General features: G+C 39.7%; 1 protein-coding gene across 4 annotated transcripts in view; it reads right to left on the bottom strand.

Annotated features, from left to right (window-relative positions):
- Nucleotides 1-8568: 8568 nt before the first annotated feature.
- PCSK5 (proprotein convertase subtilisin/kexin type 5) overlaps nucleotides 8569-21549 on the bottom strand; it is a 494109-nt gene continuing 481128 nt past the window's right edge. For 2 of the 4 annotated variants that reach the window (XM_061132954.1, XM_061132956.1), the window contains 3 exons: nucleotides 19080-19180; nucleotides 17149-17335; nucleotides 8571-11588 (listed from right to left, as the gene is read on the bottom strand). In XM_061132954.1, coding sequence (XP_060988937.1) covers nucleotides 11188-11588; nucleotides 17149-17335; nucleotides 19080-19180 — 689 coding nt within the window. In that variant the 3' untranslated portion in view covers nucleotides 8571-11187. Of the gene's footprint in view, nucleotides 11589-17148; nucleotides 17336-19079; nucleotides 19181-21549 lie in introns of all 4 variants that reach the window. The other 2 variants (XM_061132953.1, XM_061132955.1) reach the window with 2 other exon arrangements.

Below are 21549 nucleotides of genomic sequence, written 5' to 3'. Positions count from 1 at the left end.
GGCCTGAGACCCGGGACTTTGGAACCAGGCCAACCACCACCTTTTGACAATCTTGCAGCACCCAGACGAGAGTTTTACTTCCACCAAGTTGTCTGACTTGCTGATCTCCTGCCTCTGCCTGTCCTGTTTGCACATCTGCCTCTCCAACCTGATGTCTGAAGTCCAGTCCACTGCTGACTGGCTATGTGAAGCAGCGTGATGCCTACGTGTGCATCCTCAGCTCAGCCTTTTGGGGCAAAGGAGGCTTTCCTGAGTTTTCACCTCCACAGTTCAGATGCGCCTGCTTTCCTGACTTTCTTCTCAGGCCATGTTCCAATCCTGTATCTAGGGGTTTTTCTACATGGATTCACAGTGAAAGTGACCTAGAGAGGGTCTAAATTCCTGTTGGCTTTCCTTTTCCAATGTTCTTGGCACATGACTAAGATCACCTGTGGCTCTGTAGCCAAAACCTTATATTTGAGGTTTTTAAGACTTGGGGAGAAAGGAGGTTTTTATTGTAGAAAGATGGCTTCTCTTGGACAGTCACAGTATACATATTTCTATTTAGATTTCTATTGAAACTCTTCTGCTAGTTGCTTTGTAGAGAGTGTGGAAGTTGTGTGAGGAGAAACAGATTTCATTAGAGGTCAAGCACTTGGCCGGTTATGGAATATGTATATGGCCCTTTAACCAGAACGTATCACTTTAGTGAAGAATGAGTGTTTCCTCAGTATTTCTCCCCAGAAAGGCTGTAGGTGCATCGATTTGCTTTATCTAACAGTCTCTGTGTTCCAATGGTTTTGTTGTGTTTCTTTTTCCTCCTGGAATTATTGTACTGCTTTCATTCTCCCTCATTTTGTGGTTATTTGTCCATGTATTTGTTTTTCTACCTCAGTATTAAGCTCTTTGGGGACAGATAATGTTGTTTTTCTTGGCTTTTTACAGTTCAGCTTGAATAATCCACATAGATTTTTAATTTCAGAAATACACATGAAATTGTAGTGTACATGAATTTTTATACCTTGCTTATTATATGTAACTATCATAGGGTATTTTGTATAGTCTTTGTAAACTTTAGTTCAGTCACTCAGTTGTGTCTGACTCTTTGCGGCCCCATGAACTGCAACATGCCAGGCCTCCCTGTCCATCACCAACTCCTGGAGTTCACCCGAACCCATGTCCATTGAGTCGGTGATGTCATCCAACCATCTCATCTCCTGTCATCCCCTTCTCCTCCTGCCCTCAATCTTTCCCAGCATCAGGGTCTTTTCAAATGAGTCAGCTCTTTGCATCAGGTGGCCAAAGTATTGGAGTTTCAGCTTCAACATCAGTCCTTCCAATGAACACCCAGAACTGATCTCCTTCAAGATGGACTCGTTGGATCTCCTTGCAGTCCAAGGGACTCTCAAGAGTCTTCTCCAAAACCACAGTTCAAAAGCATCAATTCTTCTGTGCTCAGCTTTCTTCACAGTCCAACTCTCACATCCATACATGACCACTGGAAAAACCATAGCCTTGACTAGCGGACCTTTGTTGACAAAGTAATGTGTCTACTTTTTAACATGCTGTCTAGGTTGTCAAAACTTTCCTTCCAAGAAGTAAGTGTCTTTTAATTTCATGGCTGCAGTCGCTATCTGCAGTGATTTTGGAGCCCAGAAAAATAAAGTCAGCCACTGTTTCCACTGTTTCCCCATCTATTTCCCATGAAGTGATGGGACCAGATGCCATGATCTTAGTTTTCTGAATGTTGAGCTTTAAGCCAACTTTTTCACTCTCCTCTTTCACTTTCATCAAGAGGCTCTTTAGTTTTCTTTACTTTCTGCCATAAGGGTGGTGTTATCTGCATATCTGATGTTATTGATATTTCTCCCGGCAATCTTGATTCCAGCTTGTGCTTCTTCCAGCCCAGCGTTTCTCATGATGTATTCTGCATATAAGGTAAATAAGCAGGGTGACAACATACAGCCTTGACATACTCCTTTTCCTATTGGGAACCAGTCTGTTGTTCCATGTCCAGTTCTAACTGTTGCTTCCTGACCTGCATACAGGTTTTTCAAGAGGCAGGTCAGGTGGTCTGGTATTCCCATCTCTTTCAGGATTTTCCAGTTTCTTGTGATCCACACAGTCAAGGGCTTTGGCATAGTCAATAAAGCAGAAATAGATGCTTTTCTGGAACTCTCTTGCTTTGTTGATGATCCAGCGAATGTTGGCAATTAGAATTCTGTAAAGTAGTTTTAAATTATAAACAAGGATGATTTTTTAATGCTTTGGTTCTGTTTATAATATTTCCTAGCAGGGAATTGGTGAATTCAAATAGTACACACATTGAAATGACTAACATATTTTGTTAAATTGATTTGTAAAATAATTTTTTTGGTTATAGTAAGAGGAATCTTAAAATAACACCTCAAGGCCTCAAGATTTCTCGCTCTAATCCCCAGGACCTTGAATACAATGAGATATCATGCCTGTGATTATGTTACACTAAAGCCAAAGGGAGGTTCTCCAGGTGGGCCTAATTGAGGAATCACATGAGCCTTTTAAATGCAAAGTTTTCTTCAGCTGGTAATGAGAGGAATCATCAGATTCAGAGCATGAGAAGGATTCAATGCATGTATGTTGGCTTTGAAGGGGGCCACACCGTGAGGGCATGCATAAACCCAGAGAGTTACCTCTGGGAGCCAAGTGACCTCTGGCAGACAGCCAAAGAAAGCAGGAACTTCAATTCTACAGCCCCAAGAAACTGGATTCTGTCAGCAATCTGAGTACCTGGGAAAACAGTTTTTTTCCAGAGCCTCCAGGTAAGAGCCAGCCTGGCTGACACCTTGATTTTGACCTTGTTAGACTCAGGCAGAGAACCCAGTCAGGCCCACCTGGACTTCTGACTCATAAAATTGTGAGATAATAAATGGATGCTAATTTTAAAAATTATTTATTTATTTTTGGCTGTGCTGGGTCTTTGCAGCTGTACACAGGTTTGTTTTTTTTTCAGCTGCAGCCGGTGGGGGCTATTCTCTAGTTGCAGTGCATGGGCTTCTCATTGTAAAGGCTTCTCTTGTTACAGAGCACGGGCTCTAGGGCGAGTGGGCTTCGTTTCTCCATAGCAGATGGGATCCTCCCAGACTGGGAATTGAACCCATGTCCCTGCACTTTTAATCACTGCAAGTGGATTCTTAATCACTGGACCACCAGGGAAGTCCTGAATGTTATCTTAAGATGCTAAATTTGTGGCAGTTTGTGATGTAGGAATGAAAAAATGATATATTGGCATACCCTATACCAAGTAATACATGAAATTGTCCATGTCACTATCGCTGGCAGTGGACAGAACTTCAGAATTATACGCTATAATTAAAACAGTTTTTGCTGTGACATTATTGATTAAATTTGCTTTTCTTTGATTGCTTGTGGAAATGAGCATAATAATAACAATTATACTATCACCATTATTACTACTTTTTTGTCTTCTGAGAGTATTAGAGTGGGGGAACTTGTGAGAAAAAAAGAAAATTCTTGATGAGATATTTATTATTGAGAGAAAGAAAAAAAATCATAGAAAAGATTCTACCTAAAAAAGAGTGGAAAAGTGGAACACTGAAGCTGCCTTGTCCCACATTAGAAACCCAGTTGCTAATTTGTCAGGAATCTTGTGAACCAGTTGGTAGACACTCAGACACAGCTATTACTAAAAAAATTAAGTCATAAGACTTTCTACTAAAGCTATATTAAAAACTCAGGTAACAAATAAGCAAATCTGATAACTTCCTAATTATTTTACATTCTACTATTAGCTTTGTTCTTGAGGTTATTGAATCTGATGCATCTGTGTGATAGAAATGCTATATACTGCTTCCCCTCTTTACATTTCTTCCAACTGCATATTAATTGACATCATATTTGAAGCTTGAAATTGGCCACAGGTGGAGTATTTATACCTGGAAACTAGCAAATGCCTTTTCCAAGCCAACATGATAGCACAGAAGTTTTCCTGAGATGTGATTGGAGATAGGGCCTTTTTCCTACTGGAAGTGGACTGAGAAGTCTGATATTGCAGGCCCTCATCTTGTCAATGTGAGGGAGACTTCCAAGGAGGATGGAGCTGATATAGCAAAAGACAGGCAAGAGATGGAGAGAAAACTGTACTTGATGTCATTGTCTGAGCCCCATTTCCAGCAGTACCTGATTTCACCCCTAGCCCTAGACCTTTTTGATTAAATGAGCCAACAAATTCCTTTTGTATTTAGGCCAGTTTGGGTTGACTTTTCTATCATTTAAAATGAAAAGCCTAAAGGACACGGCAGAATTGATAGTTGACCCTTAAACAACATTAGGGTTTAATCTGGGTGTAATTTATAGTTGGTCCTCCAGATCTGCGGTTCCTACACATCTGGGGATTCAACCAAACACAGCAGTACTCTAGTATTTACTGTTGAAAAATATCTGCTTGTAAGTGAGCCCAGGCATTTCAAACCCAGATTGTTCAAGGATCAGCTTATCAGGTCCAGAATCACACTTCTGGACAACAAAGAGCCTTCCTGGATAACAATAACTTAGTCAGAGGGATGATAATGCTCCAGACCTCAATCTGGTTCTGCTCTAGTATTAGTTATAATTCTCTGTTGTACAAACATATTTCTTTTTCACTTAATATTTTAGCAAGGCTTACATCATTTCCCTTGTTGGCTAGGATCAGTTCTTATCAATGAACACTTTTGTTAGAGAGGCCTTCTTATCAGGCTACCTAACAGCTACTCTGTCCTACCCTCCTCTTTCTGAATGATGGAAAACTTTCATTCTGGTGGCAAAGCCCTAGAAGATTAGTCATGATTGTGCTAAACTCGTCACAGTAATCGAATATCCTTATACCAAATACTTGTTTTCAAGCCTTCTTTACAGTTGAGCATGGCTGTGGGACCTTGTTCTAGCTTCTACCCTTAGCTCCAAAGACACTCAAATTTCTATAAATAAATGAATGGCCTTTCTACCTAGTGTTGGTAACTAAGACTGTGGAAATGAGTAAAACAGACTTCATTCCTCAACTCTTTTTTTACCTTATGACTTTTTAAAACAGGCTTCCTTGTCCATCACCAGCTCCCAGAGCTTGCTCAAACTCATGTCCATCAAGTCAGTGATGCCATCCAACCATCTCATCCTCTGTCATCCCCCTCTCCTCCTGCTTTCAGTCTTTCCCAGCATCAAGGTCTTTTCCACTGAGTTAGTTCTGCACATCAGGTGGCCAAAGTACTGGAGCTTCAGCTTTAGCATCAGTCCTTCCAATGAATATTCAGGTTCATTTCCTTTAGGATTGACTGGTTTGATCTCCTTGCTGTCCAACAGAATTTTGAGAGTCTTCTCCAACACCACAGTTCAAAAGCATCAATTCTTCGGAACTCAGCTTTCTTTATGGTCCAACTCTCACATCCATTCATGACTACTGGAAAAACCATAGCTTTGACTAGATAGACCTTGTTGGTAAAGTAATGTCTCTGCTTTTTAATACGCTGTCTGGGTTTGTCATAGCTTTTCTTCCAAAAAGTAAGTGTCTTTTAATTTCATGGCTACAGTAACCATCTGCAGTGATTTTGGAGCCCAAGAAAATAAAGTCTGTCATTGTTTCCATTGTTTCCCTATCTATTTGCCATGAAGTGATGGGACCGAATGCCATGATCTTAGTTTTCTGAGTGTTGAGTTTTAAGCCAGCTTTTTCACTCTCCCCAGGTTGACATAGGAGGCTTTAAAAGTGAAATTCCAAATACAGCCTCAAGTTTTGATCTCACTTCTTCAGTATCAGATGTTGTTTACGTGTGGTGATTAGTTAGACCCAGAGTCTATGCTAAGCATTCACTGATAGAATTCATATATTTCCTTTTGAAACACAATCTATTTACAGTTCTTACATTTCAATGTAAAATGCAGGCTACTCTTTATTTCAGTTGATGGCATCTGAACTTCAGCCTTCAACTGGGTGGTACCCTAAGCAGCTTCTTTTTTCATGAGCTCTGAAGTAGACCTCCTTAACTCTGAACAGATCTTAAAAGGCCTATTCCCATGTCGGGTGTTTGTGTTCAGCACCTAAAATCTTTATCTCCAGTTTCTCTAAATAGCAGTCTTCTCTCCCCACTTGATGCCCTTCTGATTTCCATGTTTGGAAATTCTTAATGTTTGCATTTTTTTTTTCTTTTATGTGGTAGAATCTCTCATGAATACCTTTTATCTTTTAAAATTGTATTTTATTTTCTCATGAATACTTTTTAATAGTTTGACTTATACCCAGTTAATGTGCACAATTACCTAAAATTCTTTCTTTCCTCATTACCCCTCAACACTATGCCTCTAGGTGAAATTAGGCACCTGAACTGCAGCATCCCATGGGTGCTTCCCTGGCATCACTTTTTGATGATTCAAATTCCATATAGCTAAAAAAAAAAATCCCACATGAAATCCAGGGATTATTGACAAAGGCCATATTCTGTCTTCCCTTAGAAGCAGGGTGGTACAGCAGAAGGAAGATGGACTAAAGTTCTAGATTCACATCCCAGTTGGACACTCACACCCCATCACACTCCCTCTGTAAAGAGGGAGCACATTCCTACTCTACAGCATTTGTGCTGTAAGGATTAAATGAGGTCATATGAGAAAAGGGCCCAAGATAGTGGCTGGCACATAGAAGGCATAAAAAATGGTAGTTGTGTTATTATTTATTTCTCCCCCATTAGACTGCAAATTCCCGAGGTCCAAGATTTGATTGATTTCACTCACTGTTATTTCCAAAACAGTGCCTAGAATGTGGTAAATTCTTAACACACATAGTGAATAAACATTATTATAATTATCATAAAGGCCAGGTCAACAACTTATTAACTCCAGTGCCTTCCTTGAGGAATACACTGCATCCTCTTTTCTTTTTCAAATCCAATCCAAGCATGAGTCCTTTTCCCACGAAGCCACCCCTAACAAGGTCTAATTTGTGTTTATCTCATACTTCTCATATTTAACTGACAGAAGCAACAGCACCACCTGCCTTATCACTTACACTCAAGACTAAATAGGAATGGACTGCATAATATATGTCTATATCATTGCCTGATTACTTCATATTTATGAGTCCTGTCTTCTTAGCATTCAGTTCCATCAATATTTCTTGGTTGTTTATCAAATGCTGGACCCTGTGCTAGGTTCTGGAAAGGAAATAGTAGTGGCCTCAAGAAGTAGCCAGTCTCTCAGCAGATATAGATGTAAATGAAACAGTTATAACAGAGTATGATATGAAAGCACACTACTATTTGCACATAGTATCGATGTAGTAGAGAAGTGATAAAGTGATTAACCTTCTTCAAGAAGGTCAGGGAAGGGCTCCCAAGAGAGGTTATAAGGGAATATGATTTTTAAAGAATGGTTAGAAATTTCCCAGGTCAAAGTAGGGGTGGGGGTAGAATGTTCCAAGGAGAGTGAACAATGTATGCCCAAGGATATAAGATAACAAGATATACCCTAGAGACCTTAGAAGCAATTCAGTACTATTGAGTGTAAGTGGAGAGGCTAGGAAATGAGGAGGGGCCAAGAACTGCTGGATGTTAAGATTGGAGACAGAGGCAGTAGTCACATCTTGCAAAATTTTGAATGTTATAATCAAGGTAGGTGATGGTGAGCCCTGAATGTGATGATCTGAGAGAACTTAGAAATGACCATGATAGCAGGGTAGATAAATTGGGAGAAAGACTGAAGTTCAGCAACAAGTCAGGAGAAGTGTTATAGTAAAGGTCCAGATGAGAGACACTAAGAGCCTAATTGAGCCAGTGATAATGGGACTGACAAATTGAATTTGATTTTTAAGAAGGTTTATCATTGATATGACTAACTCAGTCATTGGAAGTAGAAAGATAAAAGGGAGGGGAAAGAAGCACTTTCATTGCTTTGTACTCTTACTTGGTAAAGCATAATACTAATCACATAAAAAGTCAGTTCAGTTCAGTTGCTCAGTCGCGTCCGACTCTTTGTGACCCCATGAACCACAGCATCTCAGGCCTCCCTGTTCATCACCAACTGCCAGAGTCCACCCAAACTCATGTCTATTGAGTCAGTGATGCCATCCAACCATCTCATCCTCTGTCGTCCCCTTCTCCTCCTGCCCTCAATCTTTTCCAGAATCAGAGTCTTTTCAAATGAGTCAGCTCTTCGCATCAGGTGGCCAAAGTATTGGAGTTTCAGCTTCAACATCAGTCCTACCAATGAACACCCAGGACTGATCTCCTCAGAAGTAATTCATTAATAAGCTAGCCACTACAGCATTATCTGGTTTTGATTTCATTTTAAATTTTAAAATTACTTTCTATGAACTAGAACTTTCCAAGCTCTTGCCCAGCTTCTTGATGTATTTCCAGTCTATGAGGATTCTCAATATTTCCAAGTTATTAGCAAACAGAAAACCAAAAGGTGACTTTGTTTTCCAACCACATATTTATCTCTTTGGATAGTAGTTAGTGGAATATCAGAAGAAGTCGGAGAATAATATGGCCTAACTGTGAACAAAGAAGGAAAGATGTCAAAGTACCCATATACAGTTTCAGCCTTCTTTTTAGGATCACAGAGAATAATGACACAATTTTTCTTAGTTTTCAAGGTCATCTTGACCTCATTTAATGCTTAATTGTGTATCCTAAAGACAGAATTTTCTTGGGAAATGATTTCCAGGCTACACAAAGAAATGTCAGACTCAGTTTATCAGAGTTTTGAATTATCAGGGAAGATGCACAACACAGTGTAAACATAATTACTTATTTCCATAGGCTACACTCCAATTACACAACAAGCGATGAGGAATTTTTGCATTGATAAAATGGCTGGTGCATGCACGCTCAGTTGCTCAGTTGTGTCTGACTCTTTGCAAGCCCACTGACTGTAGTCCACCAGGTTCCTCTGTCCATGAGATTTCCTGGGCAAGAATTCTGGAGTGGATTGCCATTCCATTCTCCATGATGAGATGGCTATCTTATATGTATTTCTATTTGTTTCTAAGATTTGGAAAAGGATCTATAAAGGGTTCAGATAGGTTTTCAAGGGGTGATTTTAAATGATCAAAATTTTTTGGACCATATCATATGTGTCTGTGATATACACGGTGTCTTAGGAATTTTTGTCAGCAAATTATAGTCTCTTGGCCAAATCTGGCCCATCACCTGTTTCTTTACTGCCTTGAGGCAAGAATGGCTTTTCACATTTTTAAGTGACTGAGGAAAAAAATCAAAAGAAGGATACTATTTTATGATATGTGAAAATTATCTTAAATCCAAATTTCAGTGTCCATAAACACAGTTTTCTTGGAGCACAGCCCACCCATTTGTTGTGGGTTGGCTGCATGCATGCCACAATGGCAGAGCTGATAGTTGTGCAAAGCCTAAAGTATTTACTATCTGGCTCTTTTCAGAGAAAGTTTGCCAATCTTTGTTTTAAGAGCTTTCCCTTAAAGAAACACAGAGGCCTTCAGTAAACCGAAGACTTCTTCACAAAGATTTCCTGTGTCAGTGATATGTTTTTTTAAAGAAAGAAAATGTACACATTCAGGAAAGATAATAGCATTGCCATATCATAAAGTAAGATAGGCCTTTATTAGATTTAGGATGCTTCTTTTTCTACTTCGTGTCAGTGTAGCATAGTTTTTAGGAGCACACATTTTAGAGTAATCCTTTTTTCCCTAAATCTTGATAAGCTTTCTGTGACCTTGGGCTATTTAACTTTTCATAAGCCTTGGCTTTCCTATTTTAAAAAAGGGTAATAATGGTACCAACCTTAAGAAGTTACAGTGATATTAAGTGGGGTGAATTTTTAAAAGGAATTATCTAGCTTGGTACCTAGTACATAGTGTGAAATACATTTATTTTTGTGTGTGATTGTCCTCATTATCTGAAAATATCTCTTTCTGGTGGTTCACTCCCAAGACTGCCAACCACTTCTGTTTTGACAAGGAAATACATAAAACCCTGCTTACTTAATTTCACTTAGCAGGAGCTCGTCTCTGTATTGCCTGCAGAAAAACTGTCCTGTGTGCACAAATCCAAGAGTATACTTGACAGGAGGATGGAAAAAGGGATGCCTAGGATGTCTAGAAACAAAAATCATAGAGATGAAGGGTGTTGGAAGGCTGGTCAGCAGCTGGATTAAGCTGGTGAGCAGGATGTTGGGAATTTCCATGTTAGACTCCATTCTAACTTTTTCTGTGGCGAGCCCACAGTTCTGTGATGGGCTGTTCATAAAAGCTCTTTAATTTAGTAGCTAAAGTCTTTTTTTTAAAAGAGTATCTGAAGTTTCTGTCATTTCATCCCATTTTATGTTAGGTTAACATTGCCAATTTTCTTTTATTACTTGATGTTTTAGCTGTTGTTTCTAACCAGAAACACCCTTAGAAAACTCACAAGAGTGTAAGACTGACCATTCTTAGAAATGGTGATGTCTCTCCTGGGCTTGCTGTCACCAGTCTCCTGCCTGAGCTTGCTCTAGAATCATCATGACTATGGACTACTGCAGAGGAACCAAGGCATGGAGGATGCATGCTTCCTTGGCTATGAAGCAACCTCTCATGTCTTTTCTCCCATCTATAAATAGATCCTGATCAGCCTCAGCAGAGGTGGTCTCTATTACTCAGGGATGAGCTGGAGTAATTGGTATAAATGGCATGAAGAGGAGAACTTTCTTTAGTGGTCTCTTAAGGAACAAATCTCTGCCCCAAGAGAACTAAAGGGGAAGGAAAATCCCCTAAGACAAACAGTTCTTTTGTCTCCTCATCCCCCAAAATCAATTACAGAACTATCAGAAATTGAAAAGGTAGCAAATATGTCTACAATGCAGCTGAGAAACAGAATTTCTATAGGTCTATTTCTTTTTTTTTTAATCACATGAAACGGTTTGCACAAAAATTTCACTTTTTTTAAAAAAAACTTCCTATGTTTTATGTCTTGAGATACTGTTTTGAGAACAATTCCTCCAAATTTTATCCTTGTCTCTCAATCATGGTTGAATAATTATGGTTAATTGAGTTTAACCATCCAAAAGAAGAACAAAATATTTCAGCACTCTCATATACTCTAGTTGGATTCTTGGTTAAGAAGACAAACACCCTCAACGTCAGCCTGGTACGTTGGGATAAAATCCAACACTGTAATGCTCACATGCATGCCCATGAGCGGAATGTGGTGGAGTGGGCATGGCCTCTGTTTACTGGTAGGAGTAGCTCTCATCATCGTATTCCAGGTCATCTTCATTGTCATCATCTAGCAGCCCATACTTAAATTTCCGGTAGACAGTGCCATCTTGGCCCATGTAGACAATGTCATCATCATCATCCTCCTCATACTCCCGGTCTCTGTACTCAATCACTTGATCCTCTTCAAAGCTCTCACGATGGCTGCTCTTATAGGAGGAGTAAGACACGCTAGGTTCAGCCAGCTTTGCATAGCCGCCTTTTTCTGTTGACTTGGCTCTGCTCCGAGATTTCCTCCAGACAATCACAGCTGCCCCGAGCAGAAGCACCAGCATAATGGAGGAAGTCATCAACAGGGCTGTCTTGGAACGCTCACCTGCAGGCTCAACCTCACTTGCTTGAAGGATACACTCATCTGTTGGAAGATGATCCCAAAGGAAGAGGACAGAGGGGAAGGGTGGAAGAGAAGAAATGGAATGGAGAAAATTAGTTTCTGAAGTAAAGGGTTTCACCTTTATCTTTTGAACCTAAAATAGTAGAACCACTGTCTTTGATTTCCTTAGCGAGCATATCCCTCTCCTGGAGTACATGCAGCTATTCTGTAGAGTGTCAGCCCATCTGAGATAACACCAACACACTCTTCTAGGGTGAAGGTCAGTCTGAGGACCAAAGGGAGTTCCCTGTCATACCCACACCTCACAGGTCAGTCATCAAGGGTCCAACCTTACCAAATCGATTCTTCTCTTTCCTTCTTGAGAGAAAAATTCCATTCTGGACCAGGTTGCAGTTATTGTTAAATGCTCTATTTCTGTTTCAACATTAGCTCTTTCTAAGACTGAGTCTTTTCCCCAGCTTTAAATCAGGTTTACATTTAAACCTGATTCAACAGGATTGTCCCATCATTCAAAGACAGGAACAGATTATTTATAAAACCATTGACTCATGCTGTGTGGGGCCATAGAAGTCACAGGTCAGTCTTGTTTGATAGTTGAGGAAACAGAGACCCACAGAGAGAAAGTGAATTATCACATCGTCAGAGGTTAGAAGTTGTTTGTGGAGTGATCGGAATTCAAACCCAGGAATCCCTACTTTAGGCTACTGTCTGAAGACAGTAGGGCAAAACACTGGCAATTTTTTTTTTTTTTTTTTACTTTCTGACATCCTGTGGACCTTATCTGACAGGAAGAAAACTACCATCTTTAAATTCTTGTTTCCCTCTCATCTTTAAATTCTGACTGCCAAATTGAGTGATATATTTCTTCTATCATAGCTAAGATTTCTGAAGCTGACAGCTCTGCCTCTCTATCATTCATCATCCTTGGTTTCGATGACTTAATTGAGAACATGGAGCAACCAAAACAGTTTCATAACTCAGTGATGGACTCATTTTCACTCATTTATTCAGGTGGTATGATTTTCCTAATTTTTTTTCTATTCTTTAACCCACCAAATGGGAGTATGAGAGTATGAAAGAACTAGAAAGAAAAACTAGCAGGCTTTATTGGATGTACAAGTTTAAATAAAACAGTACATTTTCCATAAATATTTTTTGAACCAACTAGTTCTGCCCTCAGGATGTTTTATGAGATTCTAGGTACATTATGTACACTAGCTTAATGAATATAATACTGTGCCAGTTATTTTAGGGTTAATTACTTTTGCTTAATATATATTGGCCAATTAGGTGTGATTCATCATCATCACCACTATGTGTTTCTTTTCTTCTCTTTTTGCTAGTGATAAACAAGTTTTTTTTTTTTAATTTTATCCTAACTTTCATCCTCGTGGGATTTTGCCCATCAAACAGAATTTCATCTCCTAAAGTAACAATACCATCATGACTACTTTTATCATTAATATACTAGAACAAAATTTTTCCACTGGAGGAAATATTAAAGCACTAGAGGGAAGGATAAGTAATAAGCAATAAGGATTGCAATCTGTGTGTGGTGTGTGCCTGCTAAGTCGTGTTTGGCTCTTTGTGACCTTATGGATCATAGCCTGCCACGCTCCTGTGTCCATGGCATTCTCCAGGCAAGAATCCTGGAATGGGTTACCATGCCCTCCTCCAGGGGATCTTCCTGACCTAGGGATCGAGCCCATGTCTCTTGTGTCTCCTGCATTGGCAGGCAGATTCTTTACCACTGGAGCTACCTCGGAAGCCCTCTGTATGTGGTACTTTGTGATAAACCCTGTCTGAGACAGGAGACCCAATAAAAGACCTTGTGAGGTTGTTTCAATTAACAGGGCATCATATACAATCCTGTCTTACTATCCTCCAGTCTTAGGCCTGGAGAGTTAGCGTCAGACTCTGTGATATGGGTTCTTCTTTGAAGGAGCCGAGTGACTCAGTAAAGAATGAGCAGGTAATCGAGAGTATTTAGTCTTTTGCAGAGTTGCCCCAGGTGAATCTTCAAGAGCTAAAGAAAGCCCAGGAAAGCTGAATAAGTAGTTCTTAGTTGTAAAAGGCTTGCTGAAACTCTACATCCAACATGCACACACTTATAGTTTCATTTAAAGCCATCAATGTATTGAGGGTTATTATTCTTAGCTGATACAACATGAATAATAAGCAATCAGACCCTGAAGGTGGATGCGTGTGAAGAGCTGGGAAAACCAGCTGCTCATGGAGGCAGGATTGCTGAAAGGAGGAAATAATTAGTTTTTGGAAAGAGGATATTTAGAAGTAAGTGAAAAGGTTGATAAAAAATAAAACAGAAAAGGCTAGTAGTGGTTTGGGGTCTGGGGTTTACTTTTTTTATAAATTGACAGGCTCCCATAAATATGATGTCTCTTTTTTTGTCAAGCCATGATGTAGCTGAATCCCAAAGAAATGATATGCTTTTGCACTATAGAATGTTTTAAGAATTTGTATTTTTCTTTTTAGAAGAATGGAACTGGAGGAATCAACCTGCCTGACTTCAGGCTATACTACAAAGCTACAGTCATCCAGACAGTATGGTATAGGCACAAAAACAGAAATAAAGATCAATGGAACAGAATAGAAAGCCCAGAGATAAATCCACACACCTATGGACACCTTATCTTTGACAAAGGAGGCAAGAATATACAATGGAGAAAAGACAAAACAAGTGGTACTGGGAAAACTGGTCAACCACTTGTAAAAGAATGAAATTAGAACACTTTCTAACACCATACACAAAAATAAACTCAAAATAGATTAAAGATCTAAACGTAAGACCAGAAACTATAAAACTCCTAGAGGAAAACATAGGCAAAACATTCTCTGACATAAATCACAGCAGGATCCTCTATGACCCACCTCCCAGAGTAATGGAAATAAAAGCAAAAATAAACAAGTGGGACCTAATTAAACTTAAAAGCTTTACACAATGAAGGAAACTATAAGCAAGTGAAAATATAGACTTCAGAATGGGAGAAAATAATAGCAAACGAAGCAACTGACAAAGATTTAATCTCAAAAATATATAAGCAACTCCTACAGCTCAATTCCAGAAAAATAAACGACCCAATCAAACAATGGGCCAAAGAACTAAACAGACATTTCTCCAAAGACGACATACAGATGGCTAACAAACACATGAAAAGATGCTCAACATCACTCATTATCAGAGGAATGCAAATCAAAACCACAATGAGGTACCATCTCACACCGGTCAGAATGGCTGCATCCAAAAGTCTACAAACAATAAATGCTGGAGAGGGTGTGGAGAAAAAGGAACCCTCTTACACTGTTGGTGGGAATGCAAACTATTACAGCCACTATGGAGAACAGTGTGGAGATTCCTTAAAAAACTGGAAATAAGAACTGCCATCAGTTCAGTTCAGTCACTCAGTCGTGTCCAACTCTTTGCGACCCCATGAATCGCAGCACGCCAGGCCTCCCTGTCCATCACCAACTCCTGGAGTTTACTCAAACTCATGTCATTGAGTCGGTGATGCCATCCAGCCATCTCATCCTCTGTCGTCCCCTTCTCCTCCTGCCCCCAATCCCTCCCAGGGTCTTTTCCAATTAGTCATATGACCCAGCAATCCCACTGCTGGGCATACACACTGAGGAAATCAGAACTGAAAGAGACACGTGCACCCAATGTTCATCGCAGCACTGTTTATAATAGCTAGGACATGGAAGCAACCTAGATGTCCATCAGCAGACGAATGGATAAGAAAGCTGTGGTACATATACACCATGGAATATTACTCAGCCGTTAAAAAGAATTCATTTGAATTAGTCCTAATGAGATGGATGAAACTGGAGCCCATTATACAGAGTGAAGTAAGCCAGAAAGAAAAACACCAATACAGTACACTAACACATATATATGGAATTTAGAAAGATGGTAATGATAACCCTATATGTGAGATAGCAAAACAGACACGGATGTATAGAACAGTGTTTTGGACTCTGTGGGAGAAGGCGAGGGTGGAATGATCTGAGAGAATAGCATTGCAACATGTATATTATCATATGTGAAACAGATCGCCAGTCCAGGTTCAATGCATGAGACAGGGTGTTCAGGGTTGGTACACTGGGATGACCCACAGGGATGGGATGGGAAGGAAGGTGGGAGGGGGGTTCAGGATGGGGAATACATGTAAACCCATGGCTGATTCATGTCAATGTATGGCAAAAACCACTGCAATGTTGTAAGGTAATTAGCCTCCAATTAAATTTTAAAAAAGAATTTATATTTTTCTTTTTAGAAGATATCATTCCATTTGTGGCCTTTCTAAGCTTGTAGCCAATGAGAACCAAGTATTTATACAAGTGGGGTTGGGGTGGGGAGACAGTTCAGGGGTTGGAATTGGTAAATTGGGTTTTGTAAGAAAGCCTTCAATAAAACTCACTTATAAAATGTCTTAAGTCTCTAATGGGAGCCCTGGATTTGAACTGACTTCCACAGAATGATTTTTCAACAGAATCAAGATAATATTGGCATCAGTTTCTGTGATAGGTGATTCTTTTCCTTTTTCCCTAAGAAAGGAAAAACCAAAAAAAAAAAAAACCACAAAAGGAATAAAGTTTATAAATTTATAAAGATGAAACTTTAGACCTGCTTGAGTTTGAATCTGGGAGGCAGCACAGGAGTGGAAAGAATGCTGGCTTTGAGTGCAAATGACCCATATTCTAATGTCACATGAGCCTCTTAACATTGGTATGGACTCCTCTGTCCATGGAATTCTCCAGGCAAGAATACTGGAGTGGGTTGCCATTCCCTCCTTCAGGGGGATCTTCTCGACCCAGGGATCAAACCGAGATCTCCTTCATTGCAGACATATTCTTTAATGTCTGAGCCAGCAGGGAAACACTTGGGCACACTAATCAATCCTTTGAACCTAAGGCTTCTCATCAGTAAAATGGGATTGATAGTATCTACTTAAATAGTGGACAGAAAGTTCCAAATATACTAGACACATAGTAAGCACTCAGTAAAAAGGTAGCTTTATCTTATAATAAGCCATACTGGAAAAATATGAAAGACTATATATTATATATAAATATATATATCTTTATATATATATATACATATACATATATATATATATATATAAAACATATATATCTTCCCCCATGGCTCAGTGGTAAAGAATCTGCCTGCAATGCAAGAGACATGGGTTCAATCCCTGGGTCAGAATGATCTCCCGGAGGAGGGCACGGTAACCTGTTCTAGTACTCTTGCCTGGAAAATCCCATGGACAGAGGAGCCTGCTGGGCTACAGTCCATGGGGTCGCAAAGAGTCGGACACAACTGAAGCAACTGAGCAAGCAGAAACGCATATATATAACTGAATCACTTTGCTGAATCACCAGAAACTAACATTATAAATCAACTATACTTCAACTAAAAAATATATTTAAACAGTCATTAGAAAAAAAGGCAGCTCTATTGGTCCTCTGAAACGTCCCATCCCTCTCCCCCTCATGCTCCTGTGAGCATCCTGAGGACACGTCCTTCCTCTGCTTCTGCAAAACCCGCTTCCCCTCCCCTCACCTTCGGTAAGGTGGCAGTCACAGCACTCCCGGGCACTGGCGGGATCGGAGGCATCGCAGCAACGCAGGCAGCGGCTGTCGTCCGTGTGCAGCACCAGGCCGGCAGGGCACACGGTGCAGTTCCTGGTGCCGGGGCCCTTGCATTCTATGCAGCTCTCGTGGCACTTCTCACAGTTAAATTTCTCCCCCTGTTAAGAACAATCAGATTCCTTATGAGTGTGGAGAAATTGACAGACACTGAGAGTTCCCAGATGGGGGTTCCCTCTCCTCTGGATAAAGGAAGGAGCAGGTCGGGGATAGCAGAAAGGTGATTTGTTCTGGGTCCATTTTAACTCTTCTGGGTGAAAGACAGAACCAGCTGTCTGCACTCGATGGAGCCAGTGTTGAGCTTTTCCTCTGAGATCTGCTGGTGATAACAGTGAGAGAACAAGCTTCTAGGATAGCTCAGGTTTCACCCTGACAGCCATGAGCTGTACCTGGTCAAGGACAAGTTTTGTTTGGCCATACTCAATTGGATTTCATGGTTTAAAGAAATTTGAACTCATTGCCTACATTTCAAAATTGGGATATTTCACATATAAGTCAGTTCTGGGTTTCTCTTTCAAAACTATCAGACTTATCAACACTGGATTCATCACTCCCATATCACAGATAGAGCTGAGTGGCAGTGGCCCCTTTTTGCGCTCTCCTATTTGATACAATCCTCAGAACGTGCTCTGATGTCACCAACACATAGATGAAATGTTATACTCTGCCTATGGTCAAGTTTGCACTGTTTTTTGGTTTTTTTTTTGACCCAGCACTCTTCACTCATTTATATGATCTGCCCGGCCTCTGTGGCTATTAAGATTCTTGTGTGCCTCTGCCCTAGGATAATATAAATTGTGACTGTTTAGCTAACACAGTGAAATATCAGTGGAAAGATTGTTGAGAGATTAAATAAAGTGACTTCCCTCCCAATAGGCTGCTTCATTTCACTGGTGCTGAAAATGTGGATGAGGGAACATACCTTCTTATTTCATTTCTGCACTTTGGAAGGCAGAAAAAGAAGGAATGAAAATTGCCACTGTTTGGCAAGTTTCAGGTGCTGATAAGATGCTTTCTCAGCTGAGATTTCATCAAATCCTGGATTAGGAGTCAGAACCCCTGGGTTTAATCCCAACTTTGTTAATTACTACTTGTATAATCTTTATCAGTGTACTGTATTTAACCTCTCAGATTCTCAGTTTCTCCAAAGTGTACTCAGGGCTCTTACCTGAATTTAAAGAGAGTGGCATATGTGAATATGCCGGGTCATGTAAGTTTTACCATTTACTTAATTTCTAAAGTTTGGAAACACAGTCAAGAAGTTAGTGGACTTAGGTATACCTATGGTTGATTCATGTTGAGGTTTCACAGAAAACAGCAAAATTCTGTAAAGCAATTATCCTTCAGTAAAAAAATAAATTAATTAAAAAAAAAGTGGACTCAGAATCCATGGTTTCTAGGCTAGCAAATGAAACGTCTCTCTTTTGATTGTCTGTGAAGGGAGGAGGTGAAGGACCAACATTGGTTGTGTAGTTCTAACATTCTTTAGATGTTTCAGGTTAGTCAGCAGAGGGGGAGAAGAGAAGACAGTTCTTATTTCTGGCATAATATTCCTATGTAGACATGAAACTTCTAGGGTTGTGAGCAAATATTGTTGTCCTCATTAAATAACTTCCCATTATTTCTCTCAGGTCTTCTCAGCTCCTTTGACTGGAATTAAGGTTACAGATGGGTAGTGCCATTATTCCACAATGCAATGGTAGAAGATTTACAAATATTAAACCTGAGCTATAGTGTGTGTAGCGATTTTATGATTTTTTTGGACTTTGCCCAAAAGGACAAGCAGAAACTAGCTCATGTCCCTCTGCAGCAATGGTTGAAGGCACACCACACCCAGCCCTGTACCTCTCCCACTCTGAACTCCCCCACAAGACAGTCCGAGGTACACAGTCCTCCCACCAGGTGGTAACTCCACACACAGGACAAGCAGTTCAATGCTCCTTTCCCTGAAAGACAAAAAAGAAAGATTCCAAGTTATGAGACTGACTTTAGATTTCAATCTCTGTCTTGGATCTGAAACAGGAGCAAGGAACATGCCAAATAACTTGAAGTAGAAAGGTGAATGATTGAGAATATGGAAAAACAAAGTCTATGAGATAACAAGTAAAGACCTAAAACTTACCCAGTTAGTCTAATCAACATAAACTCTCAGTTTGGAAATTATGGGTTAGGAGATGACAGATATTTTATTACAGCAAAAGAAAAGATTTTCAGAGAATGACAAATCATGTAGAAAGTTTGTAATAGTTTTTATTTATCATTCTGCTTATAGTTTAACTAGTAGAGAGGATGAGAGCGATTTGAAGGGCTCCAAAACTTGATGAGTAAATCATGAATTGGCAGTTCCTAATTAAGAAATAACACCAGACTCGCAATTTAAAATGCTAGGGCTAAAAGAATTTAGCAGATGATTTTGTCCAGTAGTTCTTAATTTTGAGCATTGTCATGATAGGTTCCTTTGAAATTCTCTAGAAAGCAGTAAACTCTCTTCTCAGAAATGTGACATCCTATTTATTTAATTTTTAAATAAATGTAAACTAATGCCCAGACACATGAATTCGTCAGTCAAGGTTACATGGAGAATGGCTGAGTCAAGAGTTAGAACAGGTTTGTTGACTGACAGTGCAGTGTTCTTTGATCATACTACTTGCCTTCACACATGAACCAAGTGGAGGAAGTCTGCTTCCAGTGGAGGTAATACATTTCTCTCCTAATTCAGAGACCCAAAGAATGACTAACCCAAGCATTTCTTTCTATGCAGTTAGCAAGGGATAACTTCTGGAGAGAGTTTGGGAACAGGAGAGCTGAGCTCTAGTTCACTGCGTTAGAAAGAGAAGCAAGAGCAGGGAGACGATGGGGTATGGAATGTGCCTGACACCGTGAGCTGGAACATGATCTGTAGATCTTTCCATTAGAAAAATATTGTAATCGGTGGTTAGTTGAACTCGAAGTAGAACCTTGAGTCCTCATCTTAAATTCACTATGGATTTCAATCTACTTTTCATATCTGATCTATGAACTCGATCATTTATAATGTTTCTATGAAAAAGTGAATTCTGACTTCTGAACAACAGCTCAGATAATAAATCTTTATTACCAAACTTCTTAAGATTGGGGGCTGCCTATAGTGATATAAATTCAAAGCCATTCTATTTCTATATTCCCTCCAGCTTCATGTAGAATTTCCTACATGTTCTGGAACACAGTTGTGGTCTCTGATGAAAGAATCAATCTTCTCCTACTTCTTTCCCCCTCGCCAGTTTTCTAAAATTTATCTTCAGTGTCTTACTCCAAATTTAAAACACAAAAATGTGGGTTTTTTTCCTTTATGAAGAGAAATTAAAGGTAGGAGAAATTAACAGAGGGGGAAAAAAGGGTGTAAAAGGTTAGGTCACAAAATCTGGGTTGTAAGTTTGCTTACATTTTCCTGGAGGCCAGGAGCAATTTGGCTTGGATTCTGGGAAATTCCCAAAGGTACTACCTGTCACCTCTGGGTGACAAGCCAGGACTCCATTTACATCGCCTACACTGATTTGTTACAAAATCTGCATACTTAGGGTACTCTGTGTCTTTTGCAAAAGGTAGTTTGTTAATTTCCAGAATGTTTTCTATTTTTTTTTTTTCAAGTTTAACACCTTACATTTATCATTGCTTCGAAGGATCTGTAGGAACCTTGGGACCTATAAAGACAGCTTTGGTATTTCCCTAAAATTCAGAACAGCTCACCATCTGCTCTCCCTTGGTTGACCCCCATGGGATGAATTCAATAATGCAGAGCCACCCCAGGGTCTGTCTATGGTGTCATTCCATACTGGAAGAGAGGCAGCTTGAGAGACTTAGGAGGCTTTGGTTAACCAGCCTGGATTTTTATATAAAACAATTTTGTGTGGAGGATAAATACAAAGTGAAATGCAGGAAGGCAAGGAAAGAGCTAATTATAAAGAAACATGGTACATAAAAGATACATCCTGGTCCTTAGTAGGTTGTCCTTCCCCAACCCCTTTAGTTCTTTTAAGTATTTTGTAACAGCCTAATATTATTGGGCAGTCAAATGTGAATGAAACACAATCTACTTGGTAAATTACTTATTTAGGGTGGGAAATTTTCCCTGTACCCTTTATGCACTCTCATTTCTTAGTATGACAGCTAACACTTTAAGAAGGAAAGAATTCATCCTTTGTTTTTTCACCCAGTTTACAACCCAGGAGAAAACTTGTCCCCACATTTTGTAATCTCTATATTGCAAAATCAGAAGGCAGCACAAAGATTCCTTAACCAGCAAAGGATGTGTGTGGTAGGTGAAGAAAGGAAGGCA

This window comes from Dama dama, chromosome 29 (genome assembly GCF_033118175.1).
Source record: "Dama dama isolate Ldn47 chromosome 29, ASM3311817v1, whole genome shotgun sequence".
Classification (NCBI taxonomy): domain Eukaryota; kingdom Metazoa; phylum Chordata; class Mammalia; order Artiodactyla; family Cervidae; genus Dama; species Dama dama.
This window is presented reverse-complemented; position numbering and strand designations above follow the sequence as displayed.